We start from the raw sequence: 17,623 nt of genomic DNA, 5'->3' as shown, positions 1-17,623 counted from the left end.
GCATCAAAAATCAGTATTTTAAAATCCAATTTCTCCGTAATTGTGGCTGGGTCTCGTCATGAATCCAGCATGTCGACCGAAAGTCCCTTTGATAACCCTACACCGGCTGACAAAGTTTAGCAGTGAGGAGCAAGATCTGTGTTTTCCTCTGCTGAAAACGATTTCTTGGATTTATTTTGTAGTGATGGTGGACACAGGAGCCTAACTGTCAGACCAAAAAAGTAAGTCAGAGCAAAAGAAAGCTAAAACACGGGTTAAACTGTTTATGCTAATATTGATTCCAACCCACAGTCAGCGGTTATTCTGCAGTGGTCTATTCAAACTTGAGAGTCTATCAATAAAATGAAGAGTGAGGTTACGTTAGCTCTAATTGGTGAGGTTGGAGTTGGTAGATGAGCACTGGTAGGACATAACCAGGATTCACTAACGTTACAGACACACCGGGCTGTGAGGAACACTAAAAAGATAGTCTGCTCACCTTCTGGACACTAAACTACAAACTGAGTTTACAAAGTCTGATTGTTGTCACATATCAAACTACAAATAGATACATTACCTCAGTCATCACTTTACTTTTTTGTTTTGTGTCATTGTGATGCACGCAGAACCCTCAGCAGAGATGGTAAAGATGTGAGATGGCTCACTTTTCTTCATCTTAACTCCAGGAAACAACTTACTGTTCACTTATGGCATCAGAAATAGGAGAGGGCTATATAGCCTCAAAATGATATCACAATATTTAAGGAATTTTGGGATAACGGTATTTTTGAAGATATGGGGGGAAAAAAACAACTTAGCATTAGAGGTTGCTGCTTCTGGATAACAGCATTTTTATTGCACACACAGTATGGAAGCCACTTTTCCAATCATTTACTACTACAACACAAGCTTGAAACGTTAACACAGTAAGCAGGTCAGATCCAGAGGAAATCTGACGTTGTGGAGGAGGTAAAGTTAATCTTGCTGATGAAAAACTTCATAACTTTATATAACACAACACATTTTTTCTATAAAGACGACAACAGAAAGGAGAAGGCATGGACTGAAAGAGCTGAAGTGTGGGGAGGGCCAGATGAGTTTAACATGCTAATTAATTTCCATGAAAGTACGCTATCATGGGTGGGGTTCCTGCAGGAACATGTGGTTTTCCTGTGATCTTGTGATCTCAGGTATCCAGTTGCTTTTGGCGCTGCCCTGTGCTGTGCGACGCTCCAGAGACGCATCCAGTATGAATTGACACGCGCCCAAAATCTGCGGCGCTGCGCTGCATGGCGCTCACGCTGCATGGCGCTCACGCTGTATGTGTGAATTAGGGATGAGGAGGATGATGATGATGATGTTTGGCTCGACCACACGACTGTTGTAGAGGCAAAAATTCCACTGATACTAACGTAGCTTTTATGTCCTCCTCACGTGTCTTCAGAGCCTGGTTGTATTTGGCCGTGTGTTTCAGCTTCAGGTGGAGGAACATGTTTGTGGTGTTGCCACCCTTCACAGTAACAGTTCTCCTGCACAGTTTGCATTTAATACGTTTTGCTGCATGTCTGATCTTTGGTCAGCCAAACCACCTCCACATCACTGAGGTAGCTCCTCTTTTAGGTAATAAATCTTCATGTGAGGACGAAGTTGATGCTGCCGGGCTACTTTTGATCTCGGTCATTGTTGTTATGTGCACAGCAGGCAGCGTCATACGTCATTGTGTCTCCGCACTGTAAATATTGCGAAATGACAAATTTATGTATAAATAAAAATCCTTCATGTGAAACTTAGGGAAGCTTTGTTTGTTTCCTATTTTTTGAGGCAACCTCAGCTTCATACTCCGGTCTAAAGCTGCTGTTTTGGTTCCTTCTGTTATGCCCTGTCTCTGAGCAAACACTGTGCTGTTCAGAGAATTCAGCGTCTGTTCAGCGCTGAATGTCAGACACTCAGAGTCACATGACAGTAATGGTGCTCATAATCCAATCAAACCACATGCATACCAAGTTAATCCTGCACCAGTAGCTATTGCTGGGTCGTGGTGAGGTAGTGTAGAGGCAGACGTTTCAGTCAGGAACCAAACTGGGAATATTCACTATCTGCTCTTAAGAAACATCTCCACAAAGCTGTAAACTCAGCTGTCAGTGTGCTGGGAGGAGAAATGGTTTCAATCAGTGTTAGTTTGTTTCCTTTAACCTTTCACTAACCTTTAAAAATCAGTGCCGTCAGGTTTTGTAGCTGCCTCCTCAAGTTTTCTTCCAAACAAACATTTTATGATCACATTCAGCTCCTCTCGCTGAAACGTCGTGTTTGTCCTTGAGCTCTAACAAACGTGCTGAATGCGTTTCCTCCCTCATAAAACGTTTGCAGAGCTCGAGCATGTACAAAACCTTAATGTGTGTTCAAAGAGGGCGCCGCAAATGAAAACACAAAGCCCCACGCCGCTCTGTGCTGAAGGGGAACAACTCCGCTGGGAACATTTAACACACACGACACCAGCCCCTTTTTATTTGTTAGGTGGATTTTCCTTTTTTCAGAGGCAGGGAAAATAAACATTGTGTAAAGCTCCACCTGTGTGACTCAGTGAGGTCCAATGATTTCTGTCAGAACAAAAAGTTTCTGCTGTTCTTGGAAATTCATTATTTCTCTTTCACCAAAAGGAAAAACAGAGTTTCTGCCACAAACAGGAAAAACATCATGAGTGAGATTTAAAAGTACTGTAAAATAAGGGAGATAAAACTTTGATGTAAAACTTTGCTTAAAGAGACAAATAAGAAGAAAAAGAATTTAAGTTACACGTAAAATTGACTTTTTTTTCTTAGCTGCTCAAACAGAATTTTAACTCCATCTTCCTGACTATTTTGAAGCTGCACAATAATAAAAAAATATTTATTTCTTCAAAAAAACAAGCAGTTCTAGTGCCACCTAGTGAGATTGGCGATATTTAATCAACAAGTCGACCTATAGAGGGATTATTTGTTTATCAACAATGCTGGATGTAGGCACAACTTGGGTGCAGAAGCACTGAGGAGTGTAATAGTTTGTCAACTAACGTGGAGGAGTTAACCACCAAAACACAGATTTTTGAACTAAATATTATCACTTATACTGATGGTAAACGGCTCCAAGGTTTGTGAAATAGCAGTGAGTGGACAGAAGAGATCAGCAAGTGGACAGATATTAGGTGGACGGCGTGTACCCAGAGAGCAATTTAAACACACAACTGTCACCCGATGCTCATGACTGTATTATCCGTGGACACTTACCAGACTGTGACAGACCAGGATGTAAACATGTGTCACTAAATCAGAAACACTCCCAACCAAAAAAGCACACAGACTGCTGAGTCTGAGACCTGGTTCATGATAAAAGAACCAGAAAACTACGTCCAGAGAACTGCACCAAATAAGAATATGAACATGTTTGGTCAGAACCTCAACTCCAAACCAACTTTCTCATTAAATAAACAAAGTCAAATCTGTGTTTTGAGTATTAGCAGTTATTATTGCTTGTTTGCAGTCAAACCTGGTTAACTGAGGTTGGATAAAGAATACACATTTAATTACACATACGCAGACGTCACTGGTGAATCAATGTAAAGTGTGACCCTGTTAACTGGTGACTCTTCGTCGTTAATCGGTGATACTGTAAAAGGCACCAGTTAGCATGGTCGCTATTAACTCCAAAGCACTGGTTGTGCTGTAACAGTCAAAACTTGACAGAAGTTGCCTCTGTTGTGTAGTATTGTTTTTGACAATTGACCACTGAACAACCGTATTTTGATGCTTCTAACAGGTTGAATTTAATGTTTGAACTTGCTAACTGTTTAACTCGTGTTTAACGCTAACTCGTCTGAATGAAAGGAGCTAAATGCTGCTTCTGCGGTCAAGATGCATGCGCGTCTTTATGATGACATAGACTGATAACTCCTCTATAGTGCATATCTTAATCATTATAAAATAACTTTTAAAGAAAAAAGTAAACATAAATAATTAATACAATATTTAATACAAATCAATATTAAAACAAAGAGGTGTTATACGTGTTGTCAAACTTTTTCAAAGAAGGAAAATCATTTTGTTCTCTAGTCTTGTCCGATGATAAAACGTTAAGATCGTGGAAGCATCAACACTGTTTTACACTTTGCTGGTTGAGTATGCTACGATTGTCTTATGCTTTTTATCTGTTTATCATATAAACCAAGTATGTCCAAAGTCAGGGCCTGGGGCCAATCAGGCTCAAGGTTCTTTTTCAATCGGCCCTCAGCTTTCATTTTACAATGTATGAATTATGTCCCTGACATGAATCATGTTTTAAATTATGTTTACATTTACATTTCTGTTCAGGTCACAAACAAATCCAAAATATATCAAGGAACATCTCTTTAAACTACATTTGGACTGTGCACAGTAGGGATGTCCTGATCCGATACACTGATCGGTATCTGCACCTGATATGGCTATTTTTAGAGGATGGGATAGCATCACATTTTGTTCTGTGATGAGAACCGATCCAGTTTTCATGTGTTTTCAGCACCATCATGCTTTACGGCTGCTGTAAATGAAACCATGTTGCAAACTAGGGCTGCAACGATTAGTCGACATAATCGACTGTTTGACTATAAAAAATCATCAACGTAATTTTTGAAAGTCAACGCAAATGTCACACTAAACTAGATTAGAATTATGAAATGGTGCAGAAAAGTTGTTCACAATGCAGAATAAGAAAATTTTGGGACTAATTTTTTTGTTATCTGGTCAGAATTGCTCAAAAAACATGGTAAAAAGCACTTCAGATAAAATCCCGATGATGATCCTGCCATAAAAACATCCTGACACATTTCCCCCATATTGCCCCCCTGTTGGAGAACATGTTCCTTGGTCAGAAGCAGAGTTTGCTGATGTTTACACAGCACATAACACTGCAGAAAACTGACCACTGATCTTACTTTGGATTGTTGTGAAACATCATATGATTTAGAGCTCTGCCTACACAGACAGGCTGCTGATAAAAATTGCTAAAGATCATTAGACACAGACAGGAAAGAGAAACAGAAGGAGGTTATGCAGGACATGCTGTGTCTGAAAAGATGAAAAGTTATCTGAGTAAAGTTGAGCTAATTTAACTTATTTCACTGTTACTGCCACATGTTGGATTCATTTTTTTATTCATGGTCTAGTTTTAAGTTTGATTTCTTCAAATGGACTCTTCTTGCCCGGGTTTGCTCTCTCAGGTGAATTAATTTTTGTGTGGTGGTGCATTTGAAGCCATATCTGCCAAGCTGTTGTGTTATTAGTGAGATTACAGGGCTGCTGATCAGAGAGCTGGCTCGTGCGTCTGTGTGTCAGGAGCCTAATGAAGCCGGTCTGTTGGAGCTCTGTACCCCCTGCCAGGAAGACGCTGCTCCACGATGAGGCTTTGGCATGATCTCCAACATGTGTGACCTCATTAACATGTGAACGTCATTTAAACACACAAATCAAACAGATCAAGTGTCTGTTCTGATGCAGTGAGCTGCGTGTTTTCCAGTTTGATCAGTAGCATGAGGACTTGGTGGGCACGGCGTTCATGGTTAATTTAGGTGTGAGGACAGATGGCTTTCATGGGCCTCTTGGAAGAAGCCTTCAACAATCTGGAAACAAAATGCCAAAGTATTTATGCAAATTCCTTCCCAAACAGCGTTTAATGCTCACTCTTCTGTCTGTTTTTAAGGAAACTCCAAAGGGAAGCGGCAGAAAAAGATCATCAGCCGGACCCAGAACTACCTGAACCTGTACGCTGCAGACGGCCTTCGCACTCTGTGCATCGCCAAGAAGGTAACACAGATCCATACGGCTCCTCTGAAGTGCCAATCATAGCTCTGTGTGTGTGAGTGTGCGTGAGCGTGTGTGTGTGTGTCTCAGTGTCTTTTTGGCAGGTTGTGTTTGTCGCCCGGCACAGATGATCACATGGACCGTCCCTTCTAAAGTGACATTCTCCGTGACTCAGCTGCAATCTGTGCCACTTTCCCAGGCTGTTAATTTATGCTCTCACCAGCAGAGGCTCATTATACCCGCGCCTGTGCAAAGCAAAGTGATAAAACACCTTCTCAAGGTCTCACATTCTCCTGGATCCTCCTCTGACACGCAGGCAGAGACGAGAGGCTGCTTCACCGCTCAATTTCCTCCTTTTCTTAACACATGATGGTGTGTGTGTGTGTGTGTGTGTGCGCGTGTGCGTGTTTGTGTGCCAGATTCTAAGCAAGGAGCAGTATGCGTGCTGGCTGCAGCGCCACCTGGAGGCAGAGACAGCCATCCAGGGCAGAGAGGAGCTTCTGTTTGAGTCTGCTCTGCGTCTGGAGACAAACCTCCAGCTTCTGGGTAAATTTCTGATTCTGATTTAATGACTCAGTTTGTTAGTTTTAAAGAGAAAGAGACCTCCTAGTCCGGGGCTGTGCAACCTTAACTTTCATAGGAGCCGTTTTGCCTCAGCTCACCTGGATTGAAGCCATTCCAGGGCCACAAAATCTACTTTATCTTTACAATAAAGACAACAGAGTGTATGAGATTTTAACATGGTTAAAATCTAGTAGAAAATAATTTGAACAAGATTTTTTTGGATTGATGAAATTGACCATGTAATGTCATAGTTTTCGAATTTTCATTGATTCAGCAAAAATTTTCAAAAAAAGATTGACATATCAAACATTTGCAAAAATTGCAGAAAAATAAATAAAAAGAGGTGGCAAAATTTTCAAAAAAAAAAAAAAAATTGCAAAAACTTGAAAAATTAGTTCAATACATTTGCATAATATCAATATTTTTAGAAGCTTAAAAATTTGCAAAAATTATTTTTAAATTTTCAAAATATATATTTTTTGAATCTTAAAAAAACTTGAAACATTTTTGAATTTTCAAAAAATTCCAATAGTTTTAAAAATTTGGGAAAAGTCCAAATTATTTAAAATCGCAAAAATTTGCAAAAAAAAAAAAAAAGAAAGAAAGAATTTCAAAATTTAGAAAAAAAATGATTTCAAAGTTTTTGAAAGTATATTTGAATATTATAATTTTTTTGATATTCTTTCTCATTTAATATATGTATATATTTTAATATTTGTTGTTTGCAAATGTCTTGCCACATATCAAGCCTGCACATTAAGCCTACACGTTGACAGGTAGATAAATCCATCTACACAGAATTAAAATCTGTAATTTCTTCCAGGTTTGTCTTTTTGTAGATTTAGTTATCTTTCCAGGGCTGTAAAACTTTAGGTTAGCCACAGGTGCATGGAAAGTTGGTGGGCTGTTGATGTTGTAGGAGGTAAAGTAGAGCAGTGGCAGGCTCTATTGACAGATGGGATGAAGATTTAGTTCAACAAAACGTTAACGCATGATTTTATTAAGTATCAATGTCTTTAATCATCAATACCCTCTGTAAAAACATGAAAATTCTTTCTTTCAATAATATTTTTTAAAGCTACAAGGAGCCACTGCAAAGGGGTCAAAGAGCCGCAAGTTGCAGACCCCTGTCCTAGTCAAACCTCTGTAAACGACAAACACTCTTGAGGCTTATTCGCCCCTATTCATTTATCAGGTTAGTTTTGAAGTAACAGACAAACTTTTGATAGAGGAAGTCCAGAGATATTAACAGCAATAACTGAAAGTATTTGTTTGCAGTTGACCATGCTTGGTAACCAGAGGTTACTTATTCAACCATGCGCCCAATCATTTGAAATACACTGAATTCAATCCAAATATTACGGACAATAGGTGTTGCAGAGCGGCAGTCCTTAAAGAGACAGCAGTTAAAACTGGAGTGTTTCAAGTGGCTGAAAACTGGGTTTTCTAAAACATCAGTGAAAGAAAAACTGCTAAACCTGTAAAGCTACCACAGATGCACCAAAGGGATGGTTTAAAAGAAAAAAACTTTTAAAAAAAGCACAATACGCTCTCTTTTTTAAGTTTTCCAAATGAGCCACCTGGTGTCGTAAGGCAATTGTACTTAAAGTAAGACTTCTATAAATGCAGGGTTACACAGCTGGGTTAGAGATGTAAGTCAGTTTAACAGAGCAGATAATGATATTTGTGCTTTACTCAGCACTTTTTTTCAATCATGTGATGTGTGAAGCTGAAAGAAGGACTCATATTATCTGTATGTACTGTTCTCGATTACTATTTTTTGACTTACAGGTGCGACAGGCATTGAGGACCGTCTGCAGGACGGCGTTCCTGAGACCATCGCTTCTCTGCGACAGGCCGGCCTCCAGATATGGGTGCTGACTGGAGACAAACAGGAAACTGCCGTTAACATCGCGTACGCCTGCAAGCTGCTGGACCCTGAGGAGGAGATCCTGACGCTGAACGCTGATTCTCAGGTGAGCAGCAGACACGTCATTTTGATCGTGTTAGCATCCTGATGTTAAGTTTTGTAGTCTCTTATCAGTGAAGGAGCATACTTTCATAATCTTTTTACGGTCTCCTACCTTTAAAAAGTAGTGAGATAGTGTTGATCTTTCACTGAGCTCACAGCAGCATGGTGTTGATGTTTGGATTCTTGGAGTAGCAGCAATAATCCTCCACAGACCCTGATAACATCCTTTTCCTCGCCGCCTTCATTAAAAGAATTTGGCATTATCTCGGGACCAGCAGCGTAAATCTGAGCTGTTCAAGCATCTGTTTTCCAGATGTGACACAGGTTCTCTCAGCTGGATGCCAAACTGCACTTTCTGACCTGCTCTGAACCTGAATCCACTCTGTGCCTGTCTCTGAACCAGGAGGCGTGTGCGCTGCTGCTGGAGGAGAGTTTACACTACATCCAGGCCAAATTCCTCTGCAGCTCTCCGGACCAATCCACCAAGGCTTTCCACAACAACTTTGTACCCTTTGACATCTACTCGTCTTCGTCTCCGTCCTCCTCCTCATCCTCCCACTCCGCTCCCTTCACGGTGCACAGGCTGGGCCTGGTGATTGACGGGCGCACCCTGGCCTACGCTCTGGATAAGAGTTTGGAAGATAAGTTTCTGGCCGTGGCTCGGAGCTGCCGTGCTGTTCTCTGCTGCCGCTCCACGCCGCTGCAGAAGAGCATGGTGGTCAAACTGGTGCGGAACAAGCTGAAGGTCATGACCCTAGCTATAGGTAAACACCCTTTCATTCACGAAACACACCTTTACCTTTGATCTGAGCAGCTGACATGATGAGAGAAAGAGCCTGAAAACCTGTTCTGAAAACGAAAACACTTCAAATCATTATGTTTGGTGCAGGACTGGAGCCAACAACAAAATGTTGCTCTTTATTTGTGCAAAACAGGATGAACAACAGGCAGAAACATAACTTTACTGATGTCATTTCACAAATAAAAAATTAAAAATACACTTTGAGCTTATAATGTTAAGTTGATTTAAAGGTAGGGTCTGCAGGAATTTTCTTTACTTGTTAGTAAACACAACATTCAAACAGGGCTCCTCCTCCTTGGATCAGTGCCAGCTGCAGCAAACATCCACTACTTCTGATTGTAGCGATTTGAACACACTCCCTAGCCTAGCAATCACCTGTAGCATCACACAAGCTAACATGCCAAGCTAATCACAGGTATTTAACACATACCTGCTCAACAGAAAGCCAGCTCCTATCGCTCTTCGGCCTGTGCTCCTCTCCAAGTGCTCAGAAAGTGACTAAAAAATAAGCCAAGCTTAACCCTCGTTTAGTAAAAAGCTTTATCTGCTTGGCCTCTTGTTTCACTTTGGTTGTTTTTTATTTCTTGGTGCTATGTCCATGATTGTAGCCATTTGGGATAGCTCCTTCTACTCATGATCATCAACTCCTAAAGTCACTTGCACACTGGGGGCGCTGTGATTGGCTGATGTAACCACGCTTATTCTCTACCCAGCAGGGATGGCTACCGAATTGAGTACTTTCATAGGTACAGAACAAATTCCATCTGTATCGCCAGGTACTGATTCATGTAATTAAAAAAAAAAAAGAGCACCAGGTTTTGATTCCTAAGTGCATCTTTGTGACTGTGAGGGAGTAGCTGCTTGGGAGGATGAGTGGCACAAGTTAGCTTTCTGCTGACCAAGTATGTGTCAAATACCCGTGATTAGCTTGTGCTAACATGCTAAGTTAGGTGCACAGGTCTCCAGTCTCTTCCACATAGAAACGCGATGCTACAGGTGTTTGCTGGGCTTGTGAATGTGCTCATGTAGTTATGGTCGAAGACAGTTGGTGTGGGCTGCCGCTGGCACTGAGCCAAGGAGGTGGAGCCCAATTTGAATATGTAGCCACGTATACATGGACCCAAATATTCTGCTTGCATTCGGTTTATTTGCTAAAACATAAAGAATTTAACCTTTGTATACACCTCATTCTAAAATGAGGTGTATACAATGACTATTCTGTTTGATTATAGCGGCGTATATAGACCAGAGATTGGAATATTCCTTTCCATGTATACTATTGTTTTCAGAAAAGTCATTCAGAAAGATTCCATTCGGAAAGACGAAAAACTCCTCATGTAATCGTGGCTTGTGTTAACTAACGGGCAAAGAAAATTCCTGCAGACTCTACCTTTAACACACACACAAAAAGGTTCCGAAATTTGGTACCAATGAGTACCGATTGCCAGGTACCGATTGCCAGGTACCGGCCATCAGTACTGTATTGTTTCAGATGTGAAAGTTACCCATCCCTACTGCCCAGAAATGTCCCGATACAACCAAAACATCCATATACAGGCAGAGGAGGGGGTTGAGGCAGACACAGATACTGACACACATGTATAGAGGCCCAGAAGTGATGAAAGAAACTCTAAAAACTACAGTTCATCATGACTTTCACACTTACAAGAATAAAAGTATTAATAACCCAGTTTCATCCAGGTTTGAATGCTGATTTTTTGTTTGTAAAATGCACCACTCTGTTTTGCAGGACTAAAACAGACAGGAATACTTTATCCTCCACCGACGCAGTGAGGCTCTGAAGTTCTTCTTTCTTTGGTATCAATGTTCAGTTGACTTCAGAGGATTTAATGCACACTCATCACACACACACACCTCCTGCCCCTCGCTGTGAGCACTCAGTGAAAACAAAGTTACTTTAATGTGACCTCAGTCGTTATGAACTCTGCTTTAATTAAGCTGTGTTAAAGCAGAGGTGACACATGGATGTCAGAGTGACTTACGACTGTCTTCTCTCTGTTTTTTGTGTATTTGTTCCTGCTGCTCTCAGGAGGATCCTGTTTTGCAAACGGAGCACTTTCCTGTCATTGCGATGTTTGCAGTAATGTGGGAGCAAGAAACACTGCAGCTCCTCTCACTTTGATTTTACACCTCTGTGGGGGGAGCAGATGATGATGATGGTGGAGCTCTAATATCTATCAGCTCTCTAATCTTATCAGTACGACAACATTAACAAGACTGCAGCCTCCATCTCTCTGCTGTCTATATGTAAATAATAAATTTCACATCAAATTTCAGTGAATTATTTGTTCATATCCTAAAACAGAAAGGTGTACAGCAAGCAGGAAAACAAAACTACAGACCTGAGTCAGTTACACAACCATAAATACTTGATCATTATTGTTATTATTTAACTTTTATTCAAGCAGTAAAATACGAATTACATTGAAAATCTGTTTTTCAGGAGTGTCTGTCATAATAGAGGGCAGCACGGACCACAAAGTTTCAAACATACAAAGAGCAGCACACAGAGAAACATAATAAAAGGAATCTTGAAAAAATTTAGTTACATGACAGAGCAAAGCTGAAACAGATTGGCCTAGTCAACCAAATACATCAGACAAAACCATAGATATAGCTATGTTTTCCCAAAAAATGCACATCACATGTGAGTCAGTTTTAGGATTTATTCAGGGGATCTTACTTACTAGGTAGACGAAGAAAAACATTTTTTCCTCTGTTGGAGAAAAGTAACTTTTTTCCCAACTCTACTTGTAAACAAAGACCAAAATCAAGAAATTAAATTAGAAATAAAAAGGATTTTGAACAAAAATTAGGATTTAATACAAAAAATCACAACACTTAAGGGAATCAGTTTTTTTCTCCAACCCCTAATAATTCCAACACAAAAAAATCTGTATTGGTAATTGACTAAAGAGTTGTTCAATATTGTCAGATTGGATATCGGCTAAAATCCTGTACCATGCATCACTACTTCTGGAGCCAGCCTCAGACTCGACGCAGGGCAGAATTTTAGCACTTTCACATTGTCTCATATTATCAGAGGCAGATCACCTGCAAACTGATTAATACCACCTTAAACTCACTTTGTGAGACTAGATTATTTATTGTATGCTCTTTTTTAAATTCATCTAAAGTAAAAAGGAGCAAATTCAAACATCTTTTTACCAACTCAAGACTGACCCTGTGAACAAACAGTAAGAAAAGATCCTGGGAATGAAGAGTGTAAGTTTCTGAACTCATCTGTTTGATGAAGATAAGACAGTATGAAAGCAGCAGATCTAATAGAATAGAATAGAATGGAAAACACTTAATTTATCCCAGAGGGGGCATACGGGAGGAGTCACAGCAGCAATCAAGAAAACAAAAGTAAGAAAGTGTATAGAAAGTGCCAAAAAGGTCCATAAGAAAATAGATGATGACAGCTTGTCCATCATTCTCCAGTTCAGCCAGCCTCCACCTCCACAGGGTCCAGGACTGAGCTTCTTCAGCAGTCTGTTCAGTCTCTGTCTCCTGGATCCTGTCTGCTCACAGCAGGTGAAGCTCTTCAAACATGGCGTTGATGTCTGGTGTTAACTCTGTTAGCCATGTCTGTGAATAGCATGATGCTACTCTGCCTTCTGGTATTCCCTCTGTTGCTGGGTTAGCACAGCTAGCTTATACATCTTATTGGAGATAGATCTTACATTCCCACTAACGATGGATGGAAGGACAGGTCCATGTTGTCATTTCTTAGCTCACACCTGAGAACCAGCACGTCGTCCTCACCTCCTTCTCCTCACCTTGTGGGAAACATCAGGCCTTGCACCAGTTAGCACTGACATGCTACAGGCTGCTAACAGCTGAGTTCACATAAACAATGCTGCCATGGTTACATGTAGAAAGCTGTCAGACCAGACTCTGTCTGGACTGGAAGAAGGGCAGGATTTGATATGGAAATAAATTTAAATTTGGAAATAAAACCCAGTCTTTGGTTTTAGTCTTTCCATCAGCTGCTCACTGGCACTGTACTGAGATAAAAACTAAATTTTGTATTCTGATAGGAGAGGAGGTCATTTATTCAGACTTTGCATTTGACAATTATATAATTTTTTGTTTTTTTTCAACATTTAAAACCATCCTGAAATCTTAAATTTTTGTTGAGGAGAGTTTAAAGCAGTTTGTAACTTGGAATAACCAGCTCCACCTCTCATTTCCGGTACCCCATCTGCTGTCCTTGGACTTTGAAATTTCACTTTAAAAACCAGAGCCTACCTCTGTGATTTAAACACGCTATGATTAAAACACTGCTGTGTTTGGATGTTTTTCTCCATACTGACTCAGTTTCTGTGAGCTAACACACACTAGTCACCTCAGTTTGGGCGCTCTTCTCCACCTATTTCTGGTTTTCAGTCGTGTCTAAAATCGTGACAAAACCATTAAAAAAAAAAAAAACTCCACTGCCCACCAACACTTCATCTCCCACTCCACCAGCTGTGGCAAAATCAAGAAAACTGCACGACTCCCGAAGACAAATAACTCGTCATCCACCGCAGCGGGCCTTCTTCTCCTCATCCAGAGCTGTGACACAAAGAGAAACTGACTTAAATAGCTCATATTATGGTTGAAGTTAGTGACAGGTTGACACACCAAACAATAACGCTCAGTGTCACCATCATCACGCTCAATAAAGGTTTTCTGCTTCCATTATTCTGGACGATCTCATGCTAATGATGGTGGTAAGACTCATATTCTCATCTCATCTGAGCTGCTGTCCCTCTCTGTCTCATTCTCTTTGTTAACCTCAGGTGATGGGGCCAATGACGTCAGCATGATCCAGGTAGCAGACGTTGGTGTGGGCATTTCAGGACAGGAGGGCATGCAGGTAAGGAGAAAACCAGGAAAGACTTAAGAGGGATAAGAGGAATGGAAAATGGATCAGGGTTAATTTACAGTAACTGAATGTGTCTGAGAGGTGAAAGTAACATATAAATGCTCTATCTGTTAACTATTTCTTTTGGTGATTTCTGTAAAAATCAGTCACTAAGTGTGCTCAAACACCCTTGTCCATCATCACAGACTGATGAGATCAAACCTCAAGTGTCTCTTGATTCCAGATGATCACTGGACAGTTTTTTGCTGTGTTATGCCTCAAATACACCAGATACGTCTACAGTCTGACTCTGCACTGTTGCATCTTGACTGTGTTTGTCAACTCACACTGGCTGCGTATTCAGTCCAACAAGTTGCATGACATACAGACAGCTGGAGTCACAGACCGAGGAGTTCCTGTTCTTCCCACTCTTCATTCATGTTGGGCTGTCTGTTTGTTGTTGTAGCCAAGCTAAACACAATCTGGTTTTGACACAGTTTGTTTTATTTTGAAAGTCCCTGGGTGTTTTTAGGTCATTTGCACGCATAACTTCCTGTCTCACTCAGTCTTCCCAAGGGGCAACATCTGGGTAGTAAAAATGAAGCCTATGCAGAAGTGCTAAAAGCCGCTGTTCATAGGCAGCAGAAAGACTAGAAGTCACGTACATACCCAGCCATAAAAACTGACTTTTACCACATTAAAGAGCATATTTACAGCCTTTTTTTTAAAAACGGCTTGGGTCTAAAAGGCTGTTTTCACTATCAGCACACACTGTACGCTGAGTGAATCTTTTTCTAACTCTGTGGTTTAGAAGTTTTTAGGATCGTTTGATTGTCCAATCAGAAATGCTGCTCAGGTCACGTGACTGACGGGCACCCTGTAGCAGCTAGAAAAGAAACTCACAGCTGGCGTCAAATCAAATGTGGCTGCGTCCGCGGATTGGCTTCATTTTAAGGTTTCAGGGACAGATGGGTGACGTTGCGGAGACTACGTCCATGTTTTATACAATCCATGGATCTTCCCTACCCTGAATTTATACGTCACAGCGCCAAGTCCAGCAAAAATAGGATGACTGGGTACAACCTATGACCTACCGCACCAACCTCGCAGCCTAGTCAACAGATTGAGTTGAATAGAAACCTGTCTGATCTGTTGCTGTGATGGAGCAGAGATGCGTTTGGTGTATTTTAGCCGATACGTGCTGCGTAAACATCAGCAAACTCTGCTTCTGACCAAGGAAAATGTTCTCCATTAGGGGGCGATATGGAGAAAATATGTCATGATGTTTTTATGGCAGGATCAAGATCTGAATATTATCAGGATTGGTTTTCATATTGAGACTAATAATTTCATTTTCTGCTCCATTTCATAACTTTAATCTCTTCTTGTGTCCTCTGATGTGTTTTTTTGAACTCTCATATTTTCACATCATGATAAAACTATTCATGTTGAGACGTCAGCTGTAAGATTTTCTGAGTTTCTGCAGAATGTACAGAGCTTTAGCTCTATACCAGAAGCCCATGCACAGTGCAAAAAAGGTTCAGTGAGACGTTACTGAATATGCTTTGGTTTTCTTTGTGACCTTGACAGAAAGTGTCAGGATACCCTCCAGGGAAACCCTTTGTGACTGTGGTACAGGATTCTGAGTTACATAACTCTGGATTTATCCATCCATCTCTGCTGCTGATCTCACTCAGAGTCACGAGTGAGGGGCGGGGTACACCTTGGACATGTTTCCAGTTTGTCACACAGTGATCATACACGGACCTTCTGCTGCAGCTTTTTGACTAATCAGAGTCAAGTATTCCACACAGCTGGGGAATGAGTGAGACTACAACAAGAAGGATCCTGAGAGGTTGAGAGTATGTTGAAGAGACGAGGGATGGGGGGTAAGGTCATTCTTTAGTGTAGTTGATTGGTTTCATTACTCTGGAGTGCATGTTTAACCCTCATCCACACACACTTCCTGTAGATTGTATTGCCTGTGTGGTGCTGACTCAGGAGGCCTGCTCCGTGTCCTGCAGTGAAGCAGAACACTTTATGAGTCTCTGCTTCATCCACACCAGCTTTAAGGTCAACACCAATGCTAAAGCAGAGGCTGTGAGCATGTGTGATGATAAAGAAAAAGCCCTTTGCTGACACCGCCCTGCTCCTTTCACTTGAACCCTGCTCCACAAAGGTGATCCTGCACAGCAAAGATGGAAATTCCCAATTAACTTCCAGAGGAGGTTTGGTGTGCGCGCTGCTGCGCTGCACATCTGTTACAGTCTCACTATCCTGTCCTTAACGGGGCTGCTGCATTAATCATTGTTAATCAAATCTGCTCTTAATGAGACATCGGTCACTCCTCAGGACTCTGCACTGTGCTGAGACTCACATTCCAGCTCACACACACACACACACACACACACACACACCTCATTATGATTAACACACCCTTCTCCTATCTGCGCGCTCTCCCTGTGTAGTCGTTAGCAAACCGTTATTAGAGCGCAGCAGAAAGTAAATTGCTGCACAACAAGGCATCTGCTGTTATTCCTCATGTTGACAAATAACATTGACAGGTGAGACGTGTCATAAAGGTGAAGCAGCGCAGTTTAAGGTGTTGGTTACACACCCTGCAGGACTTCAGGGAGGGTTTGGTTTTCAGTGGTGATGGATGAGACTGACAGCGTCCTGCTGCTGTGACGATGAATCCCCAGAGGTGCACAAACTCATTTAAGGGTTATTGCTTTGGAAAGATTATACCCGCTAAAGATTCATTAAAAAGAGGCCGTGAGTGCAGCTGTTTCCTGCAGGTTCGTCCTGAAGTCTGCACAAGTTTTGTGCATGAGGTGAGGAGAAAGTACAGGGCGTTGAATGTTGGCTCTTTCTGGTGTTTTTCAGGCGGTGATGGCGAGCGATTTTGCTCTGCCTCGCTTCAGCTATCTCCAGAAGCTCCTGCTGGTCCACGGACACTGGTGCTACTCCCGGCTGGCTAACATGATCCTCTACTTCTTCTACAAGAACGCCGTAAGCCACTCTAACCTCTGTTTACGCTCGTCTCACAGAGCCGTGAAGAATCAGGGCTCCTCGCGTCCCGTCTCCTCATGTGAACTCATCTTCTTATCTTCTGCTCCCACAGATGTTTGTAGCACTCATCTTCTGGTATCAGTTCTACTGTGGATTCTCAGGTTCAGCCATGATTGACCAGTGGTATCTTATCTTCTTCAACCTGATGTTTTCTGCTTTCCCACAACTCATCACCGGCACCCTGGACAAAGACGTGTCGGCAGAGACTCTGCAACAACTACCTCAGCTCTACGTGAACGGACAGAACTCAGAGGTCTGTTACACTCCTGTTTTTAACTTTTTTCCTTTGTCTTGCTTCTCTAAGGTTTCAGTGTCATTCTTAATGTTTAAATAGAGTCATCAAAGTTGTTCACCAACCGGGTTTCAGTCGTATCAAAATCTAATCCCAGTATCATCTGTTTCAGGCCGTGTTCATATAAAGCAGGGTATCAGGGAGATTGCATATATATTTTAATACGTTAAGGCCTGTCATCCACATAAAACCACAGTTTTAGGCCACTATAAATAATGTTTTCTGGAAACTCTGGCCAAAGTAAAGATTTTGGAAAACA

General features: G+C 41.4%; 1 protein-coding gene across 1 annotated transcript in view; it reads left to right on the top strand.

Moving 5' to 3' along the window:
* The window catches only part of atp10a (ATPase phospholipid transporting 10A), a 74,899-nt gene that overhangs the window by 47,429 nt on the left and 9,847 nt on the right, over positions 1–17,623 (top strand). The window contains exons 11-17 of the mRNA XM_074667758.1: positions 5,689–5,792; positions 6,209–6,335; positions 8,145–8,329; positions 8,729–9,089; positions 13,936–14,012; positions 16,887–17,012; positions 17,125–17,325. Of these exons, the coding sequence (XP_074523859.1) occupies positions 5,689–5,792; positions 6,209–6,335; positions 8,145–8,329; positions 8,729–9,089; positions 13,936–14,012; positions 16,887–17,012; positions 17,125–17,325 (1,181 nt within the window). The remainder of the gene's footprint in view (positions 1–5,688; positions 5,793–6,208; positions 6,336–8,144; positions 8,330–8,728; positions 9,090–13,935; positions 14,013–16,886; positions 17,013–17,124; positions 17,326–17,623) is intronic.

Source organism: Halichoeres trimaculatus, unplaced genomic scaffold (genome assembly GCF_033239565.1).
Source record: "Halichoeres trimaculatus isolate MK-OKI-2021-1 unplaced genomic scaffold, fHalTri1.1 fHalTri1_scaffold_4, whole genome shotgun sequence".
In the NCBI taxonomy this organism is placed as follows: domain Eukaryota; kingdom Metazoa; phylum Chordata; class Actinopteri; order Labriformes; family Labridae; genus Halichoeres; species Halichoeres trimaculatus.
The sequence above is the reverse complement of the archived record's forward strand: the minus strand, read 5'-3'. Positions and strand labels throughout refer to the sequence as shown.